Below are 24,321 nucleotides of genomic sequence, written 5' to 3'. Positions count from 1 at the left end.
TTTTGAGAAAGGCAAGTGAATCAAACCGTCGCATTCTGAATCTGACACTTAACTGAAACACGCACCAAATATGTCCATCAAACACCGGGCAAGTGAATAGAAGGATCATCACATATTATTATACCACTGAGGTCTGTGGCTACCCATTCACCACCAGTGTTGCTATGTACTTGACAAAAGTCGCCTTATTTTCATATAATTTGCTGCCGGAAACAATGTTCACTCTCTACATACATGTGGTAATTCAAAAACAGTAAACCATTCGCTCCACTTTATCCTGTAAATTTTGCAAGTTAATGCCTTTTCACTCATCATCAAGACCTGGTATGTACAATAGGTTGACATCAAATACGACGGGGCTGCTCGGAGCCACTCTTGGCCTTCCAGGAGCTGATGTAAGGCCCTTGGGGAATGCTAACTGTTCATATCAACAAAATTTGGAAAATCGTCACTGTCGTGTCCAGATATCCAGATAGGAGAAACAATGTCAGATTGGTAAAAAGTTGTCTTGCAAAGCAGTTGCATTGCTTTTGTAAATTTGATGATGCGAGACTGCTTACCGGACCAGGTATGTACAACCGGCGTAATCCTCCAACTTTCATCGACAAGATCCCTTCATCAAGCCCCTTTATAACCTAACATTTCCAAGAAGATGAACGAGATGGTATGAATATATGACACATGACAAATCTGCATTCTAAATTTGAAGTTGCAAGTTGCATACAACTAGTTTTGATTTTCTAGTAAACTTGATTGCCTAGTTAAAATGCTGCCATAATTAGCCTGACAAATAGCGTAGAACCAATTAAAATAATCTAATAAAAGATGATAAAATTGAGCTATGAATATGGATTCGGTTAGTTGTGCTATCAAGAAGGGTGGATTCCATGCATAACAGATTAATTAAGCTGAGCTCACTGTAGAGTAAAAGGATAGCCGGCTGGCCGCTACATTCAGGTCAATCAATTTGTGGCGGCGTTGAGTTAAGTTCAGTAATAATCATTCAGCACGAGGCAGTGCACTAGAAGTAGAACATTGCAGAATTACGGTACCTGTCCAGCACCAACACGGAAGATGTAGGGCGTGCCTTTCTCCAGCGAGCTGCCGCAACACAGCAAAACATAAGACATGGCAAGAAGAAGATGATGAAGAATCACCAAAGACGACCGAACTAATTATGTACTCCCTCCGACCCATATTATTTGTCTTAAATTTGTCCAAATATGGATGTATCTATGTTTAAATAGCGTCTAGATACATGTAATATTTCGACAAGTAATTCCGATCAGAGGGAGTATGAGCTTTGCAGGTTTGAACAGGTATTTCAGGCTGAATGTTCAGTCTGTCACCCATGAAATGGTCAGAGAGAGATGTATGTCACCTGTCGAATATCTGCCCGTTGGGCACCATGGCGATGCATTCTGCAGCAACCTACATTCACAAAGTTAAATCAAAGACTGGCATTTGTTTGGTCGCCAGTGATGAGTGAGTTGTAGAAGAAGAAGGAGGTGAGCACCTGGAAACCAATGGGTGGGCTTGGCCCTTGGCCCACTCTGATGTCCTTGTACTGCAGACCAGACTCTGTAGTCACCATGGGCGCCTGGAAATTATAGGCGAAAAATTGTGGCCTGATCAATTTGGAATCCATGATACGGAGTATAATTTTTGCAGGAACTGATGCATTCCAACGAACGAACGAAATTGCCATGGGGAGATATTGGAGAGAAGGGGCGTAAGTACATTCTCGAGTTCCTTCTCGCAGTCGGCGTCGCAGAGCTTGGGCTTCTCCTCCGGCGGCAGCCCGCCGGCGAGCGCGGCCTGCAGCACGCCGAAAGCGTGCGACGAGGAAACCGACACCGCGAGCGCCATCCCGCCGAGCACGCCCCTCCTGCCGACCACCGCCGCCGCGCCGCCGTCGGCTCCGCATTGCGCCGCGGTCCCGCCCACGGCAGCCCTGCAGCGGCACGACGCCCTGAGGCCGCCGCGGCGGAGCGGCCACGCCCTAGACGCGGACCTCGGCCCTGTGCACGCGCAAGTGACCGGGCCGGTGATTCCCCGCGGAAGAAGAATTAAGGGTGCGATCGAGCTAGGAGGGGGCGGAGGTGTAAGGTACCTGAGCCTGAGGGGAGAAGGAGCGGCGGGGCGGTTGCGGTTGCGGCCATGGGAGCTGGAAGAGGATCGAGAGACCACCGGGCGGCCGGAGGAAGACGAACGTACGGGAGCCCTGCCCTGATGGCTGGCCGAGACGAGAGTGGATAGAGTGCCAGCCGCGGGGTCTCCGCTCTCCGCCACTCACCCACGGGGAATCTCTAACACTTACTGAAATTTCGTCAAACAGAAAGGAAATCCAGCGGAAATCAAAATGAAATGTCCATCAAATCTGAGTCCTTTCTTTCTTCTTCTTTTTTTAACGAGGGGTGAAACAATGTTCGTATTTCACTATGGTTTCTCTCTGTTATTCCAATTTGGAAACCCAAGTGGCACGAGATCCTCACAAGCAGAGTACTCCTCCTTCTTGTCTCAAATTTGTCTAAAAATAAATGTATCTGTTATAAAAAACGTCTAGATACATGTAATATGTCGACAAGAATTATGAAAAAGGGGGAGCATGAGCCAACAACTTAGCCTCTAGTCAAGTCGAGTAACGATCTCTCTGAATTTTTAACGAGGCAGCGAGGTGAGAATAGATGAGTCTAGCTCGGTGAAACTCCACTTTAAAAAATCCAGCTAAATTTCATCCGGGTTTCAAAACTATTCTCTCCGTTCCTAAATACTTGTCGTGATTTTACTGTTGCACTAAAACCACGACAAGTGAATAGTTTGGAATTTCAGGGCGGTTAAATCCAAGGACATCCAACGATTTGTACGTGCAATAATTAATTGAGATGACACGTTTAAATTGCGTGTCTATCTATCTAGTGAGTTTATGTATGTATAAAAAGAAAGAAAGAGAAGAAGTCACTCTCATGCTGGATCGTTGTGTTTGCTTCCAGGAAACCAACCTGTGTGTATGCATGTACCACATGCACAAGAACGGGAGTCAAGCAACAGAATTCCACGGCGCATGCACTGTCAACGGTTGACCGCACCCTCAGGAGGACCAGTTGACTCGTTCATTTACCGTGCGTGCCTCTCTTCTTCTGCTTTCCATTCGAGGAAATGTACAGTATTTTCCTCCGTCTCTAAATAAGTGACGTGAATTTACATAAGAATTTATTTTTTCCGTCCAATAAAATGTGTCGCAACTTTGACTAAATTTTGAATGCATTTATAGTCATATCTAGATACATTCAAATTTTGACAAACTTAAAACATTTTTTGTTAGACGGAGAGAATATATAAATACACGTCAATTATTTCGGTAACGGAGGGAGTGCATGTTTTCAAGCACGCCTTGTTGACTTTTCCTTGTTTCTCGGGTATCATTTGTTCTCTCCCGGCCTCCCTCCAAGTTTGATCTTTCCTACTGGCTCCATCCCCTGGCCTGCCACTTTTGGTCAAACGGCACCAACGTACCACACACCTGAATCCCAAGCTGCATGCTCCAAAGCGGGTGGATCGTGTATATATACAGAGCATGTGTCCAGCCCCAACTGAAACACGCTAGCCAAGGTTTTCAGGCAACACAAGAGCTAGCAAAGCTTGCTTACACGCAGGATCTATCTCTCTATCCGTCGACCAACGACTTGGCTAGTTCCTCTTGCAGTTGTTTTCCAGTTCCGATAATATTCACCATGGATTATTCGTCGACAAGGCAACAAAGGCGCGGCGCTCTTCTTCTCGCGGCGGCGCTCGCCGTGGTCCTTCTGGCGTCGTCGGCTTGCCGCGTCGCCGACGCGGCGAGGCCGGCGCCGGCGGACGACCAGGCGAGGCCGCTAGATCACGGCGAGACGGCGGCGGCTGTACTGGAGAAGGCGGCGAGGGAGACGACGGTGGTGGAGCTGCTCATGGCGAGGCTGCCGGCCGGGCCCAGCCCCAAAGGACCCGGCCACTAGCTCTAGCAAAATTACCAGATATCGAGATATGACGACCAAACTCTTGAGAAGTTGTATTGGTCCTGTGGGATCCATTCTTTTGTTCTACCAAGCTAATTTGTTTCTTTTCCCCAAGAGACAAAATCTGATTATTTGATTTATTAATTATTTTTTGGATTTTATTAATTAGGAAGAAATCCTTTGTACTATACTGATGAATGATGATGATATGATGCGACATGGTGAAAATTAAACTTGATTTTTTTTACTACATATCTTGAATATATCCTCGTGTAATCGTGTTGCCGTACGTGTTGGAGATATCTCGTGCGGGATTGACCATCGTTGTATTAAGAATGCTGGAGAAGACTTGGTCAAAAAAAAAAGAATGCTGGAGAAGATTTTGGTCATATATATACTCGATCTCGTTGCTTCCATGAAAGCGGCGAGACCATGCAAGCAGCGGTTTAATTGGCATACGCTATTGGTACTTTGGTAGTGACAACAAATCAAGCAACATACAGTACGTATATGCTTCATATCGAATAAAAAATAATTCTGATAAAAAAATAAAAAGACAATTAAAAAACAGTATTCCAAAAAGACAAGGCAAAGATAGACAGATGTGCAAGTAAGACACTCAGTTTACAAGAATGGCTGGCTTGAAAAGTAAAAGTAGAAAAAAAAAGAAAAAAGAAGAAAAAAGAAAAGAAAAATGCCCCCACGCAGGATCGAACTACGGACCTTCAGTTTACAAGACTGACGCTCTACCACTGAGCTATAGGGGCTCTCCCGGCACGTTCAATCCTCAAAATATTTTGTCCTATTATTGGGCTCTCCGAACTCATCACGAACTCGGGCTTCCAGTTCGCTAGAGTTCGCCTCGGATTCCAGCTCCCGTACACCGCCCCTGGGATCTATTCCCGTTATATCTATATAAGCATACGAAACACGGCCTGGTCTTGGCCTCTCCATCAACGCATCCATCCAGCTCTAGACATCCTCAGGAAATTACTAACCCAATCGACACACAAATCCACCGTTGGATCAATCGGCAATATGGCATCCTCCGCTGTCGATGATAATCCAACGGCAGCGCCGGCGCCGGCGCAGCAGGAGGTGACCGGCGACGTCTACGTCTACGACGGGATGCTGCTGCTGGCGGCGACGCTCGGAGGCGGCGAGGCGGTGGTGGCCAAGGACGTCATGGACGGCAGCGTCCTCGGGCTGTCCGGTGGCCAGAGCTTCGCGGACGGCCGCCACGTGGTGCACTTTGTGGACGTGCAGGGCGAGCGGGAGGCGTTCGTGCTGGTGGTGGTCCTCCAACGCGCGGATTCGCGCATCGTCAGCGTCCAGAAGCTCTGAAGATCGTCCTCGTTAATTAGTTTCTTAATCAATTAGAGAGACCGGCCGGATAATTAACTGTTGGACTGTTGCTCGCTCTATGTCGCATGCATCCTAGGGTGCTTGTTGATTAATTAAACTAGTAACTCATGGATCGCAATCGCCCATTTTTGTTCCGACCATGCATCTTTTTATAGAGCTGGGTTAGGTACTTAGGTTGTCTGTGAGTTGTGTGCACTGGGGTTAAACTCTTTTTTGTTGTATATCGTGTAAAGCTTTCTTTACAACATGGCCAAACAACGGTGAAGATACTAGTACTATGTTACCGACTCACCGTGCCCAGACAAACATGGTGGTCATGCATGGAATTAGGAGAAGCTGGTATTGCAAGCTGCTATAATTAAAACTCCAACTCAACAGATCAAGATTACAAGATATATATATACTTCCAATGGAGCAGGAACTGGTACTAATGTGCACTAGTTGCCTGTGTGATACCTACCCTATGACATTGCCCTGCCCGGCAGGGACTACCGCCACCACCTCCACGACTTCCGGTGGTTGCCGCTCCTGCCAATCAGCTCGTCGGTGCTCGGTTACCGTGTCCTCATCGACGTCGGTGCTCGTCGGGCTATGGTGGTGGTGATGGTGGTGCGATGCGCCGCCAAAATAGTCGCCGAGGCAATGCGCCACGGCGCAGACGAGCAGCCTCGCCGCGACGATGGCGGCGACGACGACAAGAATGGCGAGGAAGTAGTCCAGCGCCGACCGGTGGACGTGCTGGCACTCGACGATGCCCAGGCAAACCATTGCTAATTCTTCAGCTACCTATGCTACTAGGAGAGCTCTCACGCAGAGCGGAGACCAAGGAAAGCTGCTTGCTATATATATACAAATGTCAGATGGTTCAATTGTCGGTCGATGTTCGGTCGACCTCCTTTGTTTGATATATAAAGAGCACGCCGTGCTTTTTCGTCAAAAAAGATGGTTCAATTGTTGCCTGTGTACATGCCAAAAAGATGATGGGAGAGAATGGGGATTCCTTACTTGGCTTGGGGAACCGTGGCTTCCTTTGTGAGCTTCTGGAATTTTGCTGCATATTCGGACAGCGACTGATCAGTGGCTTTTTCCTTCAGTGTTCTTGGGAGTGGGCTCAGGTGAAGCTTGAGCTGCAAGGGACAGATAGACATTGCCGATTCTCTACATCTGCAACTGTTCAAAAGCTGAACAAAGCATGCATACGTGTATGAAAGTTAATGGAAATAGCCCAACATATGCTGGTTTACGCAAGTGAGCATGCATACATTGCCGATTCTCTGCTTGATGGAAATAGCCCAATTTGTAAACCGGGGACATTTCAGGACGTGGATACAGAAGGGAAGTGTTATATTCCTGGAACGTGTTTTTCTTGCTTGGATCTGTCATTCATTTACACAAAGGCTAATTGCCACCTCGTACAAAAATATCGAGAACCACCTAAGACTGCGATACCACCACCTTGTTGATATCTTGCCTTGGGCGTTCAGATGGTGCTTATGCCAAAATGTTAACCCAGCTTTATGCCAAAAATGCTAATCCAGCGTTATGCTAAGCCTTGATCATTTTGCTAGTACCGAAGAAAGCACCAGTGAAGCTCATCCATTTACCAAAATCATGTGTCTGAAGCACCACAGAACTCAGACCAAGCAACAAGCGTTGATCCAATTCCATCATTTGTGGTAGACTTCAATTGGACGGTCAAAACCTGTGACGGAGCCAACCAGTCTGTCGGTAATCACCTCCACTGACCTGAACCCGATCTGCAAAGACCAATTCATGGTTTAGAACAGTTCTGCTACAAAGAACTGCAAAGGAACATATAACTAGTGGCCATCATAGAATGTACCTTGTCCAGAAGTATCTCCCGGAATTTCTCAGGATATATACAGATGTCATTGAAGTTCTCTCTGGCAACCTGAAAACCACCAGAAAAAAAAAACCGAAACTATGAGTCAACTTCAACCCAGGAGAACTCGGAGAAAAATAGTTGTCCCGTCAAGGGATCCAGTTTTATGTTAGTATTTTATTCTATGATGCTTAAGATTGTGCGAGCATGTTGGAAGATTAAATCCTTGTAAATGATTAAGACCCAGCAAGCCACTAAAAACCAGGAGTAAACAAGCAATGGGCAAAAAATAAAGAAAATTAATGCATACACAAGTGTCAATCCTTCAGTCCTTCAAGAGTAGAAGTAGAACTTTAAACTAGCACATAAAGCCTCAATTGAAATCTCTAACAATTAAAAAAAAAAGTACCTCCGATACTAATCTGTTTCTCCTATACGAGGTCCAAGGTTGAGGCTCCATGATAAAAATCCCTCCCTGCAAAACAAGAGAAGACAGACGAAATTAGATAGGTATTGTTAATTGTTCCTCTTACCAAAGAGGTAAACTTAGCAAAGCCCAGTAAACAAAAAACAACAGCAGTTACCGGTCTCAGAAGACGCCAGATCTTTACAAATAAAGTGATCATGCCATCATCACCCCAGTTCAAGTGGATCCATTTCGTCACACTCAAACTGCACGAGAACAAATACACATGAAAGTAAGTTTTATCCATTATGGATAATGACTAATATAAACAAAGCATAAATTTCTGACATTTCACTACTGCAAATTTGCAACTTACCACATGATGGTATCATACTGTTCTGAACATTTGTGCATGCTCTCTACAAAATTTTCAGGTCGAAAAGAGACGATTTCGAAAAGATCATGGTGTTTGTGCTTAGAAATATTCGCATTTGACATCTCAGATACCACTTCTTTTGGACACCTCTGGATTGTAGAATCTGATGAGTTATGAACCTTGGCACTTTCTGTATCCAGCTTACCCGTTCGAGTTATCCTTCTTAAATTCCAGTTAGCAGTTTCAATCAAACCTACAAGGGTAAGATCAGAATCTCTTTAATTCGACTAAAACTCAATATAGCGAATCAAAATACATTTATCAAGGGAAGAACACGTCAAGCATTATCTAACTACAAAGAACTACTCAAGTATGATTTGTGATATTTAAGGGTCATCTGTCAAACAGTATTAATTAATTAAAGACCATGTATACACCGCCAGAGATATATTTAAGCACATAAAAGCAAACTGTCATATACTAAAAATTTAGAGACAAAATTCCAAACAATGAAACTAAATGAACCTTACAAATTTCATACAGAGCTGCACATGTTCAAGATAGCTTCAGTTATCAATTGAAAAAACATTAAATGGGTAAGCACAGGCATCAGCAAGGTTCGTATACATTTAGAAAATAAATACATAACTAATAATATCCCACCAAATTCCACTTCTTTAGACCTGCACCCACAAAATTGTTGCACACCTCAAAAGCATTGTGTCTACACATATCAACTGTTCGCACACTCAGCTGGCATATGCAATAGCTGGTTGAGGAAGTAGAGTACATGTTGAACAGAACTAAAGTTTCACATTATTATTTAATATTGCTCAGAGATGGATTTATGTTCTCAGTGCACCACACAGTAACAAAACAGAACATGCACATCAAGGCTGCCAGGAAAAGGCATCAAAACATGGACCCAAAACACGCAATGAGAAATCGATAAACAGTAATACTTCCTTAGAAGAACAATTAATACCTGAATCAATATCGACTCCAAGGATGCTTCGACACTCAAATTTCATCGCTGCACAAGGTTAAAAAGTAAGGATGGGAAACGTTAATGAATGTCAAATTAACAAATGAACGTCAACCAACAAGTCATCAATACACAATTAATGAATCACAATAACAGTAACGGCTATTGGCATCAGTTCTTATATTAAAATAGATGGCACATATCATATTAAAACTGTACTAACGTAACCGTATGAATAAATCAAACAAGCCTTACAGTAATTCTCTAAAGAACATATACTTAACAGGAGCCACTAAAACAGTGTAACTGCATAGTAACAGCAGTCTAGTAATTCAAGTTGAGTCTATTATGTTGGGACTTGAGAGACACAGATCAGCAACCAAACAAAACAGAATAAAATAAATATTCATCCTTGGATGTTACCTAGACCAATTGTGACCAAACCCTGATTGCATCCAATGTCGAGGCAATCCTTCCCTGCAAACCACTCCCTCTTGAATATCTCAAGACGAGGATCTTCACCAACATTACGATCAATCTGTAGGAAATCAAACGATAAATCTATCAGCTAAGATTGATTGTTCTGGCCATTGATAACTTTGTGTCATATTAAATGAATCATCATGCACAACCTACAAGGATAAAACAGTAAGTCCACTGAACAGAACTCATAACCATCTGGGGATCTACTTCATTGGTCCAGGTCATTCTATAGTGAATTAACATAAGCATATCTATGAAAACAAGTGTGTGCAACTAGACTCCCTGCTTCTCTAAGCATTCTCTGCCTAGCAGCCATGACAGTAACACCTGGGAACCAGGTGTGTTTATCAATAAGCAATTCTCCTACATGTCCATATATGGGATCAAAGAAATCGTGATTACTGTATGCCTTGAAATTTTCCCATAAAGCCAGAATTGTCTAAACCAATGAAATGATGAACTAATACTGTGGAGTAAAAGCAGTACTCTAATCTCAACATCAAGTCATCAACATACCCCAACAGATAACATCTATGCTGTTCTACCGTCAACTACCACCAGAGTGCCAGACAAAACAGCAAACAAGGCCACCATCTACATCTCCCTCCAATTCCCATTTCATTAATTAAAAAAAAATGGGAACCACAGTCCACAGGCCCTGATTGACGATTGTGACACCCTACACTATGCAAACTGTATGGCACGAATCAATTCCGGAGCCCTTCGATGCTCAGAAGCATTTCATCAAACAGCTCGTGTGCACATCGTAAGCAAAAGCTCCACATACTACCAAGTACCAACTAAGGTTCCTAACCTGTATAAAACAAAACCCTCCCAATTCACAGGAGCATCACAACATCCAGCAACGCAGTCCATCAAACAGCTACCACAACATGCCACAACACAACGGCAATTCATCTGTTTCGTACACAAGCCACATTGGAGGGGGGAGAGCGGAGGGCGGGGGCGGTTCAACTCACTCGGTAGCCGTAGTAGTTCCTGTAGTTGCCGTAGATGAACACCTCCTTGTTCTTCCGCTTCTTCCCTCTACCTCCAAATCCTCCTCCACCACCTCCTCCGCGGCCGACGCCGCCTCCTCCTCTTCCCTGTGCGTCGGTCAGTTTCCTCGGCGCCTCGCCCGCGGCTCCCTTGGCCGCGGACGGAGCCTGCAAGACCTCCTCCGGCGCCGTCCCCGTGGCCATACTCCGAGGATTCGCCGCCGCCGCCGCTGCCTCGCCGCGCTTCGTATTGGTGGGGGCGGTGGGGTATGCCTATGCAGCGCGGGAGGCTGGGGAGAAGAACGGAAACCCTTCTTCGGGAGTTGGAGACTTCGAGGGCTTTTACGGCTTGCGCTGCGGCGCCGACTCGAGGAGCGGGCGAAACAGAAAAGTGCCCCGCGACCGCGAGTGGCTAGGAAATTACACGCGTGTCCCTGACGGCCGTCTCGTGGCTATGGATTGTTCGATTTGAATTTCGAAAGCTTGGAAAATTACGGCATTCACGTGCAAAATCGATTGGTGGCCTATTTTTGCACCTCCCTGAAATTGGTATGCTAGGTTCCATAACAAATACTCATAACAAATACTCACTCCGTCCAAAATTAAGTATCGCAATTCCGTATAGACACGTTTCATTATAAGGATTCCTTTATTTTGAAAAAAAAAATCGAGACACTTAGTTTAGGATGGAGAAAATAATTCCTTAAACTGTCTCATTAATATATGGGGCTGGGGAAACCCCTATTTTTCTAAAAAAAATTAATTTCTTAAACCCAAATCATAACGCGCGTCTCCCCACGCATACGATCTTGTGCATCTCTCGACACGCTTAAGATTCTGCATGCATTGTCGTATTTTTTGTTTGTGTTAGCTGGCACGTCAAGACATTTGTGCATGTGTGCATGCATGTACTAGGTAGTTTTTTTTTCATTTTGCACTAAGTATTTGAGTGCATTTATACTAGTTCATTCTTAAGATTTAGAATGTTTTGTAGTACATTCTGTCCGTCTTTCAAAATCCGTTTTCACCATTGTCTTCGCATCGACGAGTACTTCGAATCTACATCCCATCTTAATATGTTTCGACAAACTTTTTCGACATCTTAACTTACCAAGCAATAATGCAAAATTCACCACCATACTTTGAAATAAGTTGCCATGTGGTAAGTTTGGTAACTTGCTACCGACAAGTTGGCAACATCAAAAAGTATTGAGTGGTAACTTTCATTGGTAAGTTACCAACCTATTTTGTTTGAAGTAACCATCTTGTTTTGAAAAAAGTTGCCACGTGCTAACTCATTGTTAACAAAAAAATGGTAAATTCATTGCTCACTGGCCGGTGACTTTTTTTATTGTTGGTTGGCAATTTCAATTCATAAATTGTCACCACATTTGTATGAAGTTACCACATGGTAATTTGTCACTATCAGGGTGACTACTTTTTATATTATTGATTGGTAACTTCCACTCACAACTTCTCCGCCCGTTTTCTATGAACTTACTCCTGGTAATTTGTTACTAACAAGGTGACAACTACATATATTATTGGTTGGTAACTTTTAATGCGCAAAAAAACTTGTCGGAACATAGCAGTATGTGGTCTAGTTTTGAAGATCTCGTCGAGACAAAACTAACCGTGAAAACATATCGTAAATAAAGCACACGGTTTGAAAGTCAGAACATTTTGAATTTTCATTTTGGCAAACTAAATGCACGCATGCACATATTTTCTTCTCACACACCTCACACACATGCGTTGTCCATGCATATATATAGCTCGCTGCATGTCTTGCTCTGCCGTGCATCGTACGCGTGCGGTGCTAATGCGCGTACGGTCGCGCGCTAGCACAATTCTTAAACTTAAAAGGTGACCAAACATTTGTTCATCTTGTGCCAACACATCCTGGTTTTTTATGAGATGAATGCTAGGTGGGAGACCGGTGTTATTTTGAACATTTGCGAAGCATGCTTTATTTGAGGGAAAAACATACTACACAACATTTGCGGAGTATGAAATTGGATACGTATCAAACAAAGCAGAACACCATTGTGCTACACTTTTCTACTCAGTATCATTTGTTTTGAGCATGCATTCCTATCATATTCGTAGGTTTCGAAGAGTCCCCTGTTCTTAGAGTCCACGCAAGGTTAATCAATTAAGCTTACCACATAGTTCCTGTACATTCATCTGAAACACCTCAAACCAACGATGATCAGTGCTCAACCTTTCCGAACCGAAAAAAATCAAAGAAAATACATCCATTTCTCATCCTCTTAATTTTGCACAAACCAAACCATCCCAGTTGGCAATACGTACACACACCCATCGATCCCCGGCCGTTCGCGCCTAATCCAAGTCGATCTCAACCATTAGACCCTGCAGACAATCAAACCAAGCCAACTCAACTCACAAACAAAACGATCAAGAAGAAGAGCTCCCGGGTCCTTCGTCTTTGCAGAGCTTCCGGCTGAGGCTACTAAAATTGGCTCTCGAATAATGCCTGGATCCATTCCTCCAATCCGTCCCAGACTTCATCATAAGCTCAAACTCCTGGTAACTGATCCTCCCATCCTGATCAGTATCAACATCCCTGATAATCTCCAAGATCGCCTGCTCGTTCGGCCCCAGCTCCTCCCGGAGCTCCTCCACCTCGATGAACCCGCTGCCGTCTTTATCGAAGTACCGGAACGCCGCCGCCAGGTACTCGTCGTTGGTCATCTTCTTGAGGTGGAGCGAGACGGTCACGAACTCGTCGCAGTCCAGGGTCCCGTTGCCGTCGGTGTCGGCCGCCTCGAGGAGCATCCGGATCTCGGGCTCCGGGACCGGTTGCCCGTTGATGTGGAGCCCTTCCATGAGCTCCTCGAGGGAGAGGTTGCCGTTCTTGTCCTTGTCCATTATGTGGAACATTTGCACGTACTTGTCTAGCTCCTCCACCGGCATGCTCCGCGCCACGACGCCGAGCGCTCGCTTCTTTAGCTTGTTCATGGCGGAGAATTGTTGGAGCCGGGCTCGCACCGCTGAGCCGAGGGACACGTTCGGCGCCGTCTCCGCGTTCTTCAGCCACGGGTGCTCTGCCAAATTGGTTCGATTTCGTCAGTTAATCAATGGAGGGTTCTCGCCGGAGCTGAGGAAGAAGATCATCTCGATGCTAAATTAATGGGGAAAGTACCTAGGACTTGGGGGGCGGTGAGGCGGGAGGAGGGATCGGGATCGAGCATGCGGCGCACGAGGTCCTTGGCGCTGGGGGAGACGCGCGGCCATGGCTCCCGGGAGAAGTCGAGCCCGCCGCGGAGGACGGCCTGGGCGATCTTCTCGTCGTTGTCGCCCCAGAAGGGGGGAACGCCGCAGAGGAGGATGTAGAGGATGACGCCGGCGCTCCAGACGTCCGCCTCGGGCCCGTAGCTGCGGCGGAGCACCTCGGGGGCCATGTAGTAGGCGCTGCCCACCACCTCCGTGAAGCGGTCGCCGGGGCGGAAGACGACGGAGAGGCCGAAGTCGATCACCTTTAGCGGCGAGTCCTCCGACTTGTCCGCGAACAGAAAGTTCTCCGGCTTTAGGTCCCTGTGCATCACCCCGTTCGCGTGGCACAGCTGCATATATACATCCCCAATTTCAATAATCTCAAAAAAATCTTAGTAATTCAATGATGTTGATCGAATTGATTTCGAGATTGAAGAAGAATAAACAGGGGGGGTTTGAAATTTGAGTTTGGGAGGGGACCTGGACGACGTGGACGACGGTGCGGAAGAGCTTGGCGGCGGCGCGCTCGGAGTAGTGGCCGCGGGCGACGATGCGGTCGAAGAGCTCGCCGCCCTCGCAGAGGTCCATGAGGAGGTGGACGGAGCCGTCGGCGGGGTCCTCGCGGGCGTCGCGGAGGCGGACCACGGACGACGCCGACGCCGGGGAAGACGAGGAAGACATGCGCCGCATGATGGCCACCTCGCGCCGCACGTCGGCCTGGTGCGCCGCGGCCGCCGCGGCCGCAGCGGCAGCCGCAGCAGCCGCGCCGCCGCCACCTCCACCAGCAGCGGACTTGTTGCGGCGGCGGCGGCGGTGGCGGCGGATGGTCTTGCAGGCGAGGGATTCCCCGGTGGCGGCGTCCTTGCAGCGGCGTGTGACCCCGAACTCGCCCCGCCCTAGCTCCTTCCCCAGCACGTACCGCCGCGCGAACTCCGCCGCCGTCGTCCTCAGGATCGGCTCCTCCTCCTCCCACGGGGACTGGGCGGCGCCATTGTTGGGCTTCGGCGACCGCTCCTTGTTGTTGTTGTTGGCGTCGTCATCGGATTTGTTGTTGTTGGGGTCGGAGACGGGGAGGACGAAGGAGAGGCTGTTGCCGAGGCGGCCGCGCAGCTTGCGCGAGCAGGCGTAGGCGGAGTAGCAGCCCCCCATCCCGCCCGCCGCCGAGCTCGCCGCACCGCCCTAGCTAGCTCGATCCCCTCTCTCTCCGCCCTCCTCCTCCTCGTTCCTCTCTCGGGTGCGCACGGGCGTGTAAGGTTTGTTGGCGGCGAGCGGTGGAGGAAGATCGGGGATCCTTGCATGCAGTGTGCTATTCGTGGCCTAGTTATATACGCCGCTCCCCGGGTGCGTACAGGCTGGTGTTTGTTTTGTGTGTGTACGCGGATTCGAATTCACGGAGGGAAACGAAAGGAGTTAATACGATGGCGACGGTTTGGCCGCGTAGGACTGTGTGCCGCCGCGCTACTCTAGCTGCCGAGAGCCGTCGGATGCTACACGGCTAGCACACGTGGCGGGTAGGCAGCAGGCCGGCCGTGTGGAGGGGGCGATGGGAAAACCAACGGCCGGGGAGAGCATCTCTCATTGTGTTTGTACCACGTTTCGCTATTACAGGCTTACAGCATCTCGAACGGGTTTACACGTTTCGCTGAAGTAATACAGTACTAAAAAAAAACTTGTTAACGAAATAAACGTTCAACTCTATTTTGCTGGTACAAATGGTCGTGGCGAATTGCCATGACATCATTTACGGCAGGGTTAATTGGATGTATGTCCCTCTATATTCCACCGGTGGAGGATATACCATTACAAAAATTTGATTTGGAAAAATGCCATTCTAACTTTTTTATACCTATATCAATGCCATTTACAACAGTATTTACCATAATATTCCTATTTACAACGTTCAGCAGTATGTTTGAGTCTTCCAGGCGTCATAAAGGTTAAAAAAAATCAAATTTGGCCCAAAATTCAATATTCTCAGAAAAATCTATAAAAATTACAGAAAATAAAAAAGAGTAATATGAGTCCACCGTTGGGGACGGGATATGAGGAACGCGTGGGGAATAAGAGGAATAAAACTATTTGACTTGGAATGGGAAAAAATTTGTTTGTATAGAGCTATGTCTATACATATTTAGACAGTATACATGCTAGTATTGGACAAAATGGCATGAATAGAGATAAAAAAAAGACATTTCTCTAAATCAAGTTTTTTAATGGCATATCAACGACCGGGAAATAGAGAGTGCCATGTCCCTTTGCAGTAACCAATTCCAGGGCGATCATTACAGGTAGAATACGCTCCATATCAAGTCTTTTGAACTAGGTTGGGACGTCGTCTTTTTTTTACAGTATTATAGGTTGGGATGTCAGTTCAAGCCCAACGAAAACTTGGGGAAAATGAGCAGGACCGTACTGCAAATCGATGTCTACTAGTAGGATAATGTCTGCCGTTTTACTGGAGATATAAACTGAGGTAACGCCAATTCCATAAGCTGGGTGAGAATAGACACACCACATAACACAACAGTTCCTTCATAACCATTATTTACAACAGACAAACAACACACGCACGCAAGAGGCTCCAGTTTCCGCATGCCAAATCCACCATTGCAGGGCTCCAAGGATCTAGATAACACAATGTTAGAACCTTCGACCCACTATATGCACCGCCGTTTGCATCCGTCTAAAGCATAAGCACCCACATGTTTTTTTCATGCGTTGTACCGAGGCTTAGAGCAGGCGGAACACAGATCCACCGCATTGGGATTTAGGAATGTGCAGCGCTCGCATGGCCAGGTATCATCCGAGTGGTCCGAAGATGATCCGGAGCGCTGCTTCTTCGTCGCTTTGGCCTTGGTGCCTGCTATCTTGGAGGTGGTTGCAGCGCTGGAGGTAGCAGCCTCCGCGTTATACTTAACATCCTCCAGCCCTCCTTCCAGTGCTTGGACAAGGTTCTCGAAGTAATTCCGAGTTATACTGCAGCGCAAATTTAGCATATGAGCATATATCAGGCCGGTCATAGTGCAAGTAACTTAAGTAGTAACATAGATGCCAACTAGGCATTTTGGTGACATGGCATGGTAATTAATGAAGAAAGAGAGGGAGGTGGTAACTAGATATGTTACCATCCCATCACATTTCCCAAGATAGAATGAGTCTATAAGACAATTAATGAGGTTTATATGTTACCACAAATTATGTTACTCCCACTATTTCCGTAGTAACATAAAGTAGTAGGTTTATATGCACTATGACTAGCCTCACAGAATAACCATGGGGAGATGATATCCATCTACCTATGAATAGGGCAACTAAATAAACATATCGCACAGAAAACATCTATACTAACTAATCCATCCATCAACATGTTTTTTACTTTTGTCGATTTGTGCTCTGGCCATTCAGATTCTTGCTAGGCTAGTATAATTAGTAAAGTTTCAGTTCGACTTGCGAGGTTACACTTTAGATCACAAAGAATATAAGAAAGAACTCAAGGGAATAAGAAAGCAACCGCATAGTTAACTGAAAGTATGTACAAGTACAAGATATGTAGGTCCGTGGTACCTTGTCAGCCCAGTAAGCTTCACACGGAAATCACTAAATTCAGCCGGTGAAGGAAGTGTGTCATTGCTATGTTTTGAGAAAGGCAAATATCCTTGCAGCTCTTTCTCAGCACATTGATGAAGACGTTCCAAACCAGACTCAGCTTCACCTGTAAGCATTTCGGATTTATAGATATTCTATCGTTTTTATTCCAAGCACTTAATAACCATATAAGTGAGGAATGGCATGTGCAATGCACTGAAATATCAACCTTGCAGGTACTCGAAAAATTCACTCTTGACCTTGTCCTCCAGATAATAGCCATATGCATATGTCCATTTCAGCACTCGCCTGCATTCTATAATCTGTAATACAGCATTAGTAATGTATCATCAGACGTAAGAACATTTGTTAAGTAAAAAGTGTCACAGTTCATTTCAAATATAACATAAAGCGGAGGTATCAAACCTGTGACCAAGCGTCAGTAATGAACTTTAGTTGTGTCTCCGGTATTCCATATGAGTTAGTTAACTTTTTAAGCTTTAGCACATGGAAAGAAATAAAATTAGCTTGCATACAAGTACAAATCAGAAAGAATGAAAAACAGAAGACTGAGAACTGCCGATTGCAATAACATGATGTAAATGCTTACGTGTTCCTTTTCCGCCTTTTGCAGATCTACTAGTGCCTTCTGCCTCGACTGTCAGTAGACATATTGGAAACTTAATACAGTTGAAACCTCAAGCATCAGAATGCAATAGATAATAAAATCATGTGGCAATCAGACTAGAAAAACAGCTTGAACATCTTGAATCTTTGGTAGTCATAACTTCATCAGATAAAACAAACAACTTCGAAATGAAAGTTCTCATTAGGACTTATTAGTGCTCCCACCCAGGTATATATGACATTATCCTTCTCACTTTAAAGTATAGACATGAAGTGCAAGAAATTCGGCCCAAAGATGAGTAGATGACAGATACCACCTGCTGATGGGTATTGATTTTTGGGTTTGATAGCAATATGAGCAGTTTCCTATTTATTTTTACATCGATCACCCGTAAGATTGCATTTTTTTTACCAGTTACTAGTTGTTTAGGATGATTTCCAGCATGAAAATAGTTGCAGCTTTTGTTTAAAACAATCATGTATGGTCAAGCCAGAGTCTACAGATAGTAAGATTTTTACTCCTTTGGTTTGCCAGTCGAGCTCTGACAGTTACAGCTTTGTAATATAGGTAAATCATGTTATCCAAAATGTATGGTGAAACATAAAGGTAAAACATGGGCACTAGAATCATGCAGGGTGCATTTTAGGCAATCATAGAAACAGACAAACTCAGATAGCAATCAAATTTAAGTATCTTAAACATACTGTCTGATTAGATGCCCAGCGTTCGTAGTAATGCATATATCTCTCGAGCGAGTTTTTAGCCCTTTCCCTCCTTGCTTCAGTCTCATCATACTGCAAAAAAAATTATGTTAGGAAAGAGATGAAAACAATTCAGCGAACCACAGTTGACCACTGAAATAGTGTCTATGAATATGTTTCTTCTGCTCAGTATGCATAATAATAGAAGAACATACAATTCCCTCCTTCTTTGCTGATTCATAACGATTGCAAGCATAAAAGCCACCAGTCCTCTCGCCGTGTTCTGCCCATGAACTCAGACATAACCTAAAATATTCAAATAAGAAATTAACATGCTTATGAATTGCACATCTCTTGTCTTTCATCAAGCAATGGCAAATTGGCAATTGAACTATACCAGCAGAACTCAAATTTGCAAGGAGGAGTGCAAGTCATATGCATGCATCCCTGGTTTTTCTCTATCGGTCGTTGGCATTTCGGGCAAGGTTTAGAATTAGCCAGTATCCTGAAAAGAAAAGAAAAGAGAACTCATTAGCACATTTCTGGGCTAACAGCTTAACTTAATGTTGAACTTCCATACTTTGATGGTATTTACTAACGTCCACGCTTCTATGGTAGAATTGCGCCTCGCACTGTTAGGTGAACTCTCAAAGCACACTAAAGAGGATGTACTAAGTATATGGTAATTTTAATTAAATGAAATTAAATATTCATTACAAGGCCAACAACAGAACAGTTCCAGAAGTATGATGTAACAGATAAAGAAAAAGCTAAAAAGTAAACAGATCATGTATAATTGGTGCTCCATCCAGAATAATAGAAGTGCTTCTCTAACCTCTCTATCTGAACTAAAGCACTGCATCAAACAGAGTTTTTCAGGCAAAGGATAAACACAAGAAATATAATTGTACTGAGTATGTAACAAACCAATTCATATTTTCAGATTCTGCGCTGTTTTTCAGAATCCACTTAGAAACGGTTGCGCAGTTCACTGGTCTATGAGCTTCCTCTGTGCACTGTAAACATTGAAATCGAATTAATGAATCAAAGCATGTTTGATCACTAGAACCAATTAAAAAGTTGAAAACAAAAGCACCAAGTCACTGGGAAAATTTGAAGCAAAAAGTCACGGCAGCACTCACATTCCAGCAAAATCTGAAATTGCAATTACATGAGACATCATAGTTCCCATCACTAAGAAATTCCACCGCACATGTACAGTCAGGAGCTGGACACCATTTGGTCTGCAAGAATCAACTAAGGTTACATAAAACAATAGTAACATGAAAATATAAAAAAAATTAGAATTTCAATATCTTCGCCAGTATAAAGAACAATCCAGCAAATAATTGTGCAAACAACTTACCTTCCTGCTACCTTCCACATATGCACGCAAGGCAAATCGCGCATATCTTTCTTTATCTTCATCTTTACCTAATTTATTGATCATCCCTTGAAGAACCACAGCACTGCAAGATGGATCAGGGCAACGCAATGACAAACATCCTGGACCATCACTTACTGCAGAACTGATATAACCTACAAGATTTAACTTATATCAATAGAAGTTTCATAATAATAAAAATAGCACGGAGAGAGAGCTGTGAAACAGAAGAGTTGGGAACAGAGAAACTAAACAGTAGCACCATCAGTTATCAAAATAAGAGAGGTTAATATCAAAGCTTTGAATACGACATGGCGAGTCGCGGCGACCCCCCCCCCCTCCCCCCTTCACAGCTTTATAAAGCTTGTGGCGTCTGGCGTGGCGACTTCACAGAAATATACTAGCCTATAATGGCACCATATAAATCACCAATTTAGTACAAGCAATGAATAGGATCGGCCATTGGATCCATCCCAGCCTCGTTGACATCAATTGGACCTTCCTTTGTGCTGGACTGCATTAGGAAACAAGCATGCGCTGGAGGATGGGGATGGAGCCGCCGGAGATAGGGGGTGGAACCGCCATGGCTGGCAGATGCAGGTTCACCCGATTCCCTCTCCTCTCTCTTTCTCCCTCCCAACATCCCTCCCGCGCGGACTGGTGCTCTGCGCCGTCATGGCGACGAGATAACGACGCATTAAAAACTATGGTTGATATGCAGTATGTGCCTGAAAGATCTTGGGCACGGTTTACTACGTTGCACGGATACGGCCCAAACCCGCCGTATCGGTGCAGGATACGGCCCAAAACGGGGATACGCCAGAAAACGCCTGGGATACGCCTGTCAACGATTAACCCCCTTTTTCAATTAAGAAAAATAATTAAAAAGAAAAGGCGATGGGAGCCTGGGATAGGGAAACATCACGCAGCCCAAAGCCCATTAGGAGGCACGACACCTGGCAGTTACAGAACGCGAAGCTCTCGGCGACCGGCGCCTCACAAAGCTATTGGCGGTGGCGCATTGCGAGCGGCGGCTCTCCCCGCCGGCGGCAGCTCCTCGCTTCACCCTCGCTCCATCTCGCCTCCCATCTTCAACCGATTAGTCCAGACTGCAGTGCCCATCCGGCCATCTCCATCCTGCATGGAAGTAAGCTCCACCTCTTGTTGCCACATGGCGTCATAGCCTCATAGGTCAAACACCCAATGTCGGTCTGGGACGGGGACTAACTCAGACGATGATACTGAGGAGAACCAGTATACATTGTATACTTTGCATTTTTTTTTAACTTTCTATACATATACTCGCCGTATCCCCGTAACAGTTTCAAAATGCCGTTTTCCCGTATCCCCGTACTGTGTAACATAGACGGTTTAAGCCTTTAAAGTATTAACCCTTACCATCTAACTGTGCCAAATGGATATATGGAAAGTATAAAACAAAACAGAATGATATAACACTTTCTAGGTTTATGTATGTATAAGTGCTACTAGTATCATCCCACCTTACATATAGACACGTCGAATATACCAAACTCAAATCAGAGCCAATGGAACACAAAAGAAATTTTTGATTGCCAACAAGGTGAAACTTATTGTCATAAGAAATGCACACATGGTTACCATCAACTGCATGACAAAACGGGCACTCAGAAGTGCAACCGTACAAGGGGATACAAAAAAGGGGAGAGAGAGAGAGAGAGAGACCTCCCCAACATTCATGACAATAAAAATGGGCACAACCAGCAGAACTCATCATATCAGAAGAATACCCTTCAAAACATATTCCACAAGTTAGCTGCAACCAAAAACAGTTGTCAGAGAATAAAAAAGATATACATATAGCCAGAGCCAAAGGTTCAGCCAGGTCTGAACCCTAGCTCACATAAAAAAAAGCATACCAATAGTTGATCAAACGGTACACACCTTCCTAGAGTTCTGAAATTCGATCCCATTGATAGGTAAGCCAACAATATCACGGACTTTTTCTTCATCAGAAAACCATTCATCATTCAGCTTGCTGATGTTCCTGCGCAAAGAACTAAAACATGTTAACAGAGGACAAATAAAAACATAGCTTTCAAATTCCACAAGATCCAATTCTGCCTTTTCGAACCATCGCCCATCGCCAAAAGGAAAGTGTGCATGTTGCCTTTTGTGTAGACAGCATATTGGGAAGTTGCACAAAGTTTAGAATACTAGGTTCTAGATACGCAGAAGAGGGAGTACAGCTGTATATTGTAGAGCACAACCCAATTTCCAGAAATACCATTACAAATGCTATCAGGAGGTTATTGCCTTTAGAAATGGATATTTAACAGAACGAGATAACTGACCATTTATAGTGGTGAAGAAGGACACATGCTTCTTCCCTTGGAATCAACAGTATTGCACACACCTTGCTTATATCTTCCTCTTGACGTTCAGATATATCCGTTTCGTTTAGAACAATATATCTCTGTTGATAGGAACATGGGCATTCTTTTAGAGAACTCAAGAATATCAAATGGAACAATATGACAAAGAGCATGAGAAAACAACAGTATCAGACTAATTTTCTTCCTTCCTACCTTCCATGAAACAGGAAGTTACCAAATTATAACCTATTATTCCCAGGCATCTAAACTCTAAAGGATTAACATAGACAAGGAATTGGCTATTTCTGTTGGATGTGCCTGCTCTAACAGGCAGAAGCAAAGAATTAAACAGTTTGGTGAAGAACATCGACACTCCCTTCAAAAAAAAATCCCCATGATAAAATGGGTCAAATCCCCTGTACTATAATATGGCAAGAGGAGTAGTATCTGACCCCTCCTTTGACGCACCAACAACTGATCGCCCCAGCTGAGAACCCCGAGTATCATCATACGGTACCACCCAAACTGACACCGCTCAATCGCTACAGCAAAGTAGCAAACAATACTATGGAGTAACAAAGACGTTCCCCCTGTCTCTCCGCGTGATTGAATGGACGAGTAGATGCACTGATTCCTAGCCAGACCGGCCCCAAACCCTAGCAATTCCGACCAAACTAAAAATGCCAGAGCATCAGAACACCCCGATCTGCCTCCGGCAACAGGGGCGTCCCCCGATTATCCGCCGCCGGCTCACCTGCTCGCGCCTGGAGACGGCCTCGACGCTCCCCTCGTACTCGCCGGCGTCTAGCTGCTCGTCGCCGGATTCCTCGTCCACGCCGCCGCCTTCACCGCCGTCGCTGCTCCCGCCGTTGTCGTCGCTGTAGTCGTAGTAGTAGTCCTCGTCGTCCCCCATCTCCTCGTCGCTCGGCACGGGCACGTCGGAGTCCGAGTCCATTGCGCTTCGGGCCCCGGGATGCTGCGGAACCCGGCGATCGATCGGGGGAGGAGGGGATCAGGCTGAGGGGCCGGTGAGCAGGGGTAGGGTTCCGGCGAGGGTGCGGGAGGCGGAAGGAAGAAGAGGAGTCGGCAGCGGCAGCGAGGAGAAAGTGGGGAAGCGCTGATTGTGGTTTTTTAGGAGTCCTTTTTGGGGAGTTTCCCCACAGTCCGGACTCCGGAGTGTACTAGAATTAGAATTACTGCTCTCTCTCTTGGTCTTCTTGGTCAAGTGGAAAATAAAAACTGGTTATATTATTTTCTCCCTTCATATATAGCCATCTTATCAAGATATTTTTACTCCTCTATTTTTTTAGCCATCTTATCAAGGTATTTTGACTCCTCTCTTTTTTCTTTTAGTTGCACAATCTTCTCTGGTTTGTATAGAATGGTTATTTTACGACGATTTGGAAATAGTTATTTCTTAGTTGTCTAAGACCGGTAGAACATTACTGCTCTGCTTTGGATAAGAAAATATGGTCCTATCTTTCTTCATGGTTTAATGCCCGTAAAAATGTATGTGGATTCATAGGATTATTAGGTGGGCTAAAGTGCAAAAATATACGGCTTGTAGCATGAGAAAGCAAGGACCTAGGAAGAATTTTTCGAATCATATGGGTCAAGGGGCCCTCCTCATCCGCCCGGCTCCGCCATTGGTTGCGTACTTTGCGTGTATGCATGCTTTGTCGTTAGGCGATCCAGTGGAATAACTTCTTTCATCATCTGGCGAGATGTCTTCTTTTGTTGTTAATTGCCATTCATTGTTCTCGATCCTCGATGCGGGATATTGTCTTTGTCTTCGTCTGGTTGTCTTCTTTGTCAGAACGTCAAACCCTCTCGACCGTCTAGTAGACATGTGTGTTTGTTTTCTTGTTCAGGACGCAAGCTATACACGTGAATGGGCAGTCCGCCCTGATTCATCTCGGCCCGACTAATTCATCATGGCGGTTTTGTCCCCTCATTTGTGTCATTGCGAAAACATATG

The 24,321-nt window shown here is 45.1% G+C and overlaps 4 protein-coding genes and 1 non-coding gene across 5 annotated transcripts; all 5 read right to left on the bottom strand.

Moving 5' to 3' along the window:
• Nucleotides 1-167: 167 nt before the first annotated feature.
• Nucleotides 168-2,302, bottom strand: LOC100822451 (peptidyl-prolyl cis-trans isomerase FKBP16-3, chloroplastic). The gene is made up of 7 exons (XM_003572422.4): nucleotides 2,114-2,302; nucleotides 1,741-2,021; nucleotides 1,517-1,600; nucleotides 1,382-1,431; nucleotides 1,053-1,101; nucleotides 561-635; nucleotides 168-418 (listed from the first exon to the last, which is right to left on the bottom strand). The coding sequence occupies exons 1-7, from the start codon at nucleotides 2,160-2,162 to the stop codon at nucleotides 305-307; spliced, it is 702 nt and encodes a 233-aa protein (XP_003572470.1). The 5' UTR covers nucleotides 2,163-2,302; the 3' UTR covers nucleotides 168-304.
• A 2,388-nt stretch (nucleotides 2,303-4,690) lies between these two features.
• Nucleotides 4,691-4,762, bottom strand: TRNAT-UGU. Its single transcript has one exon. It is a non-coding gene; the product is annotated as a tRNA-Thr (tRNA).
• A 1,886-nt stretch (nucleotides 4,763-6,648) lies between these two features.
• LOC100828615 (probable RNA methyltransferase At5g51130) lies at nucleotides 6,649-10,823 on the bottom strand. Its single transcript, XM_003574809.4, has 8 exons — nucleotides 10,434-10,823; nucleotides 9,394-9,508; nucleotides 8,971-9,018; nucleotides 7,986-8,238; nucleotides 7,788-7,875; nucleotides 7,613-7,678; nucleotides 7,204-7,272; nucleotides 6,649-7,117 (listed from the first exon to the last, which is right to left on the bottom strand). The coding sequence occupies exons 1-8, from the start codon at nucleotides 10,653-10,655 to the stop codon at nucleotides 7,028-7,030; spliced, it is 951 nt and encodes a 316-aa protein (XP_003574857.1). The 5' UTR covers nucleotides 10,656-10,823; the 3' UTR covers nucleotides 6,649-7,027.
• Nucleotides 10,824-12,578: 1,755 nt separating this feature from the next.
• Nucleotides 12,579-14,976, bottom strand: LOC100822134 (calcium-dependent protein kinase 21). Its single transcript, XM_003572421.4, has 3 exons — nucleotides 14,172-14,976; nucleotides 13,621-14,041; nucleotides 12,579-13,522 (listed from the first exon to the last, which is right to left on the bottom strand). Exons 1-3 carry the CDS (start codon nucleotides 14,838-14,840, stop codon nucleotides 12,873-12,875), a joined length of 1,740 nt encoding a protein of 579 aa, XP_003572469.2. The 5' UTR covers nucleotides 14,841-14,976; the 3' UTR covers nucleotides 12,579-12,872.
• A 1,035-nt stretch (nucleotides 14,977-16,011) lies between these two features.
• Nucleotides 16,012-23,489, bottom strand: LOC100828310 (probable E3 ubiquitin-protein ligase ARI8). Its single transcript, XM_003574808.4, has 15 exons — nucleotides 23,098-23,489; nucleotides 22,323-22,444; nucleotides 21,913-22,015; nucleotides 21,694-21,784; nucleotides 19,972-20,144; nucleotides 19,748-19,849; nucleotides 19,533-19,621; nucleotides 19,003-19,110; nucleotides 18,821-18,911; nucleotides 18,609-18,698; nucleotides 17,887-17,934; nucleotides 17,703-17,774; nucleotides 17,506-17,599; nucleotides 17,256-17,403; nucleotides 16,012-16,667 (listed from the first exon to the last, which is right to left on the bottom strand). Exons 1-15 carry the CDS (start codon nucleotides 23,296-23,298, stop codon nucleotides 16,403-16,405), a joined length of 1,797 nt encoding a protein of 598 aa, XP_003574856.1. The 5' UTR covers nucleotides 23,299-23,489; the 3' UTR covers nucleotides 16,012-16,402.
• Nucleotides 23,490-24,321: the final 832 nt, after the last annotated feature.

The sequence above is a fragment of the Brachypodium distachyon genome, chromosome 3 (genome assembly GCF_000005505.3).
Source record: "Brachypodium distachyon strain Bd21 chromosome 3, Brachypodium_distachyon_v3.0, whole genome shotgun sequence".
Lineage (NCBI taxonomy): Eukaryota > Viridiplantae > Streptophyta > Magnoliopsida > Poales > Poaceae > Brachypodium > Brachypodium distachyon.
Note: the sequence above shows the minus strand (reverse complement) of the source record. Positions and strands in the feature narration are given on the sequence as shown.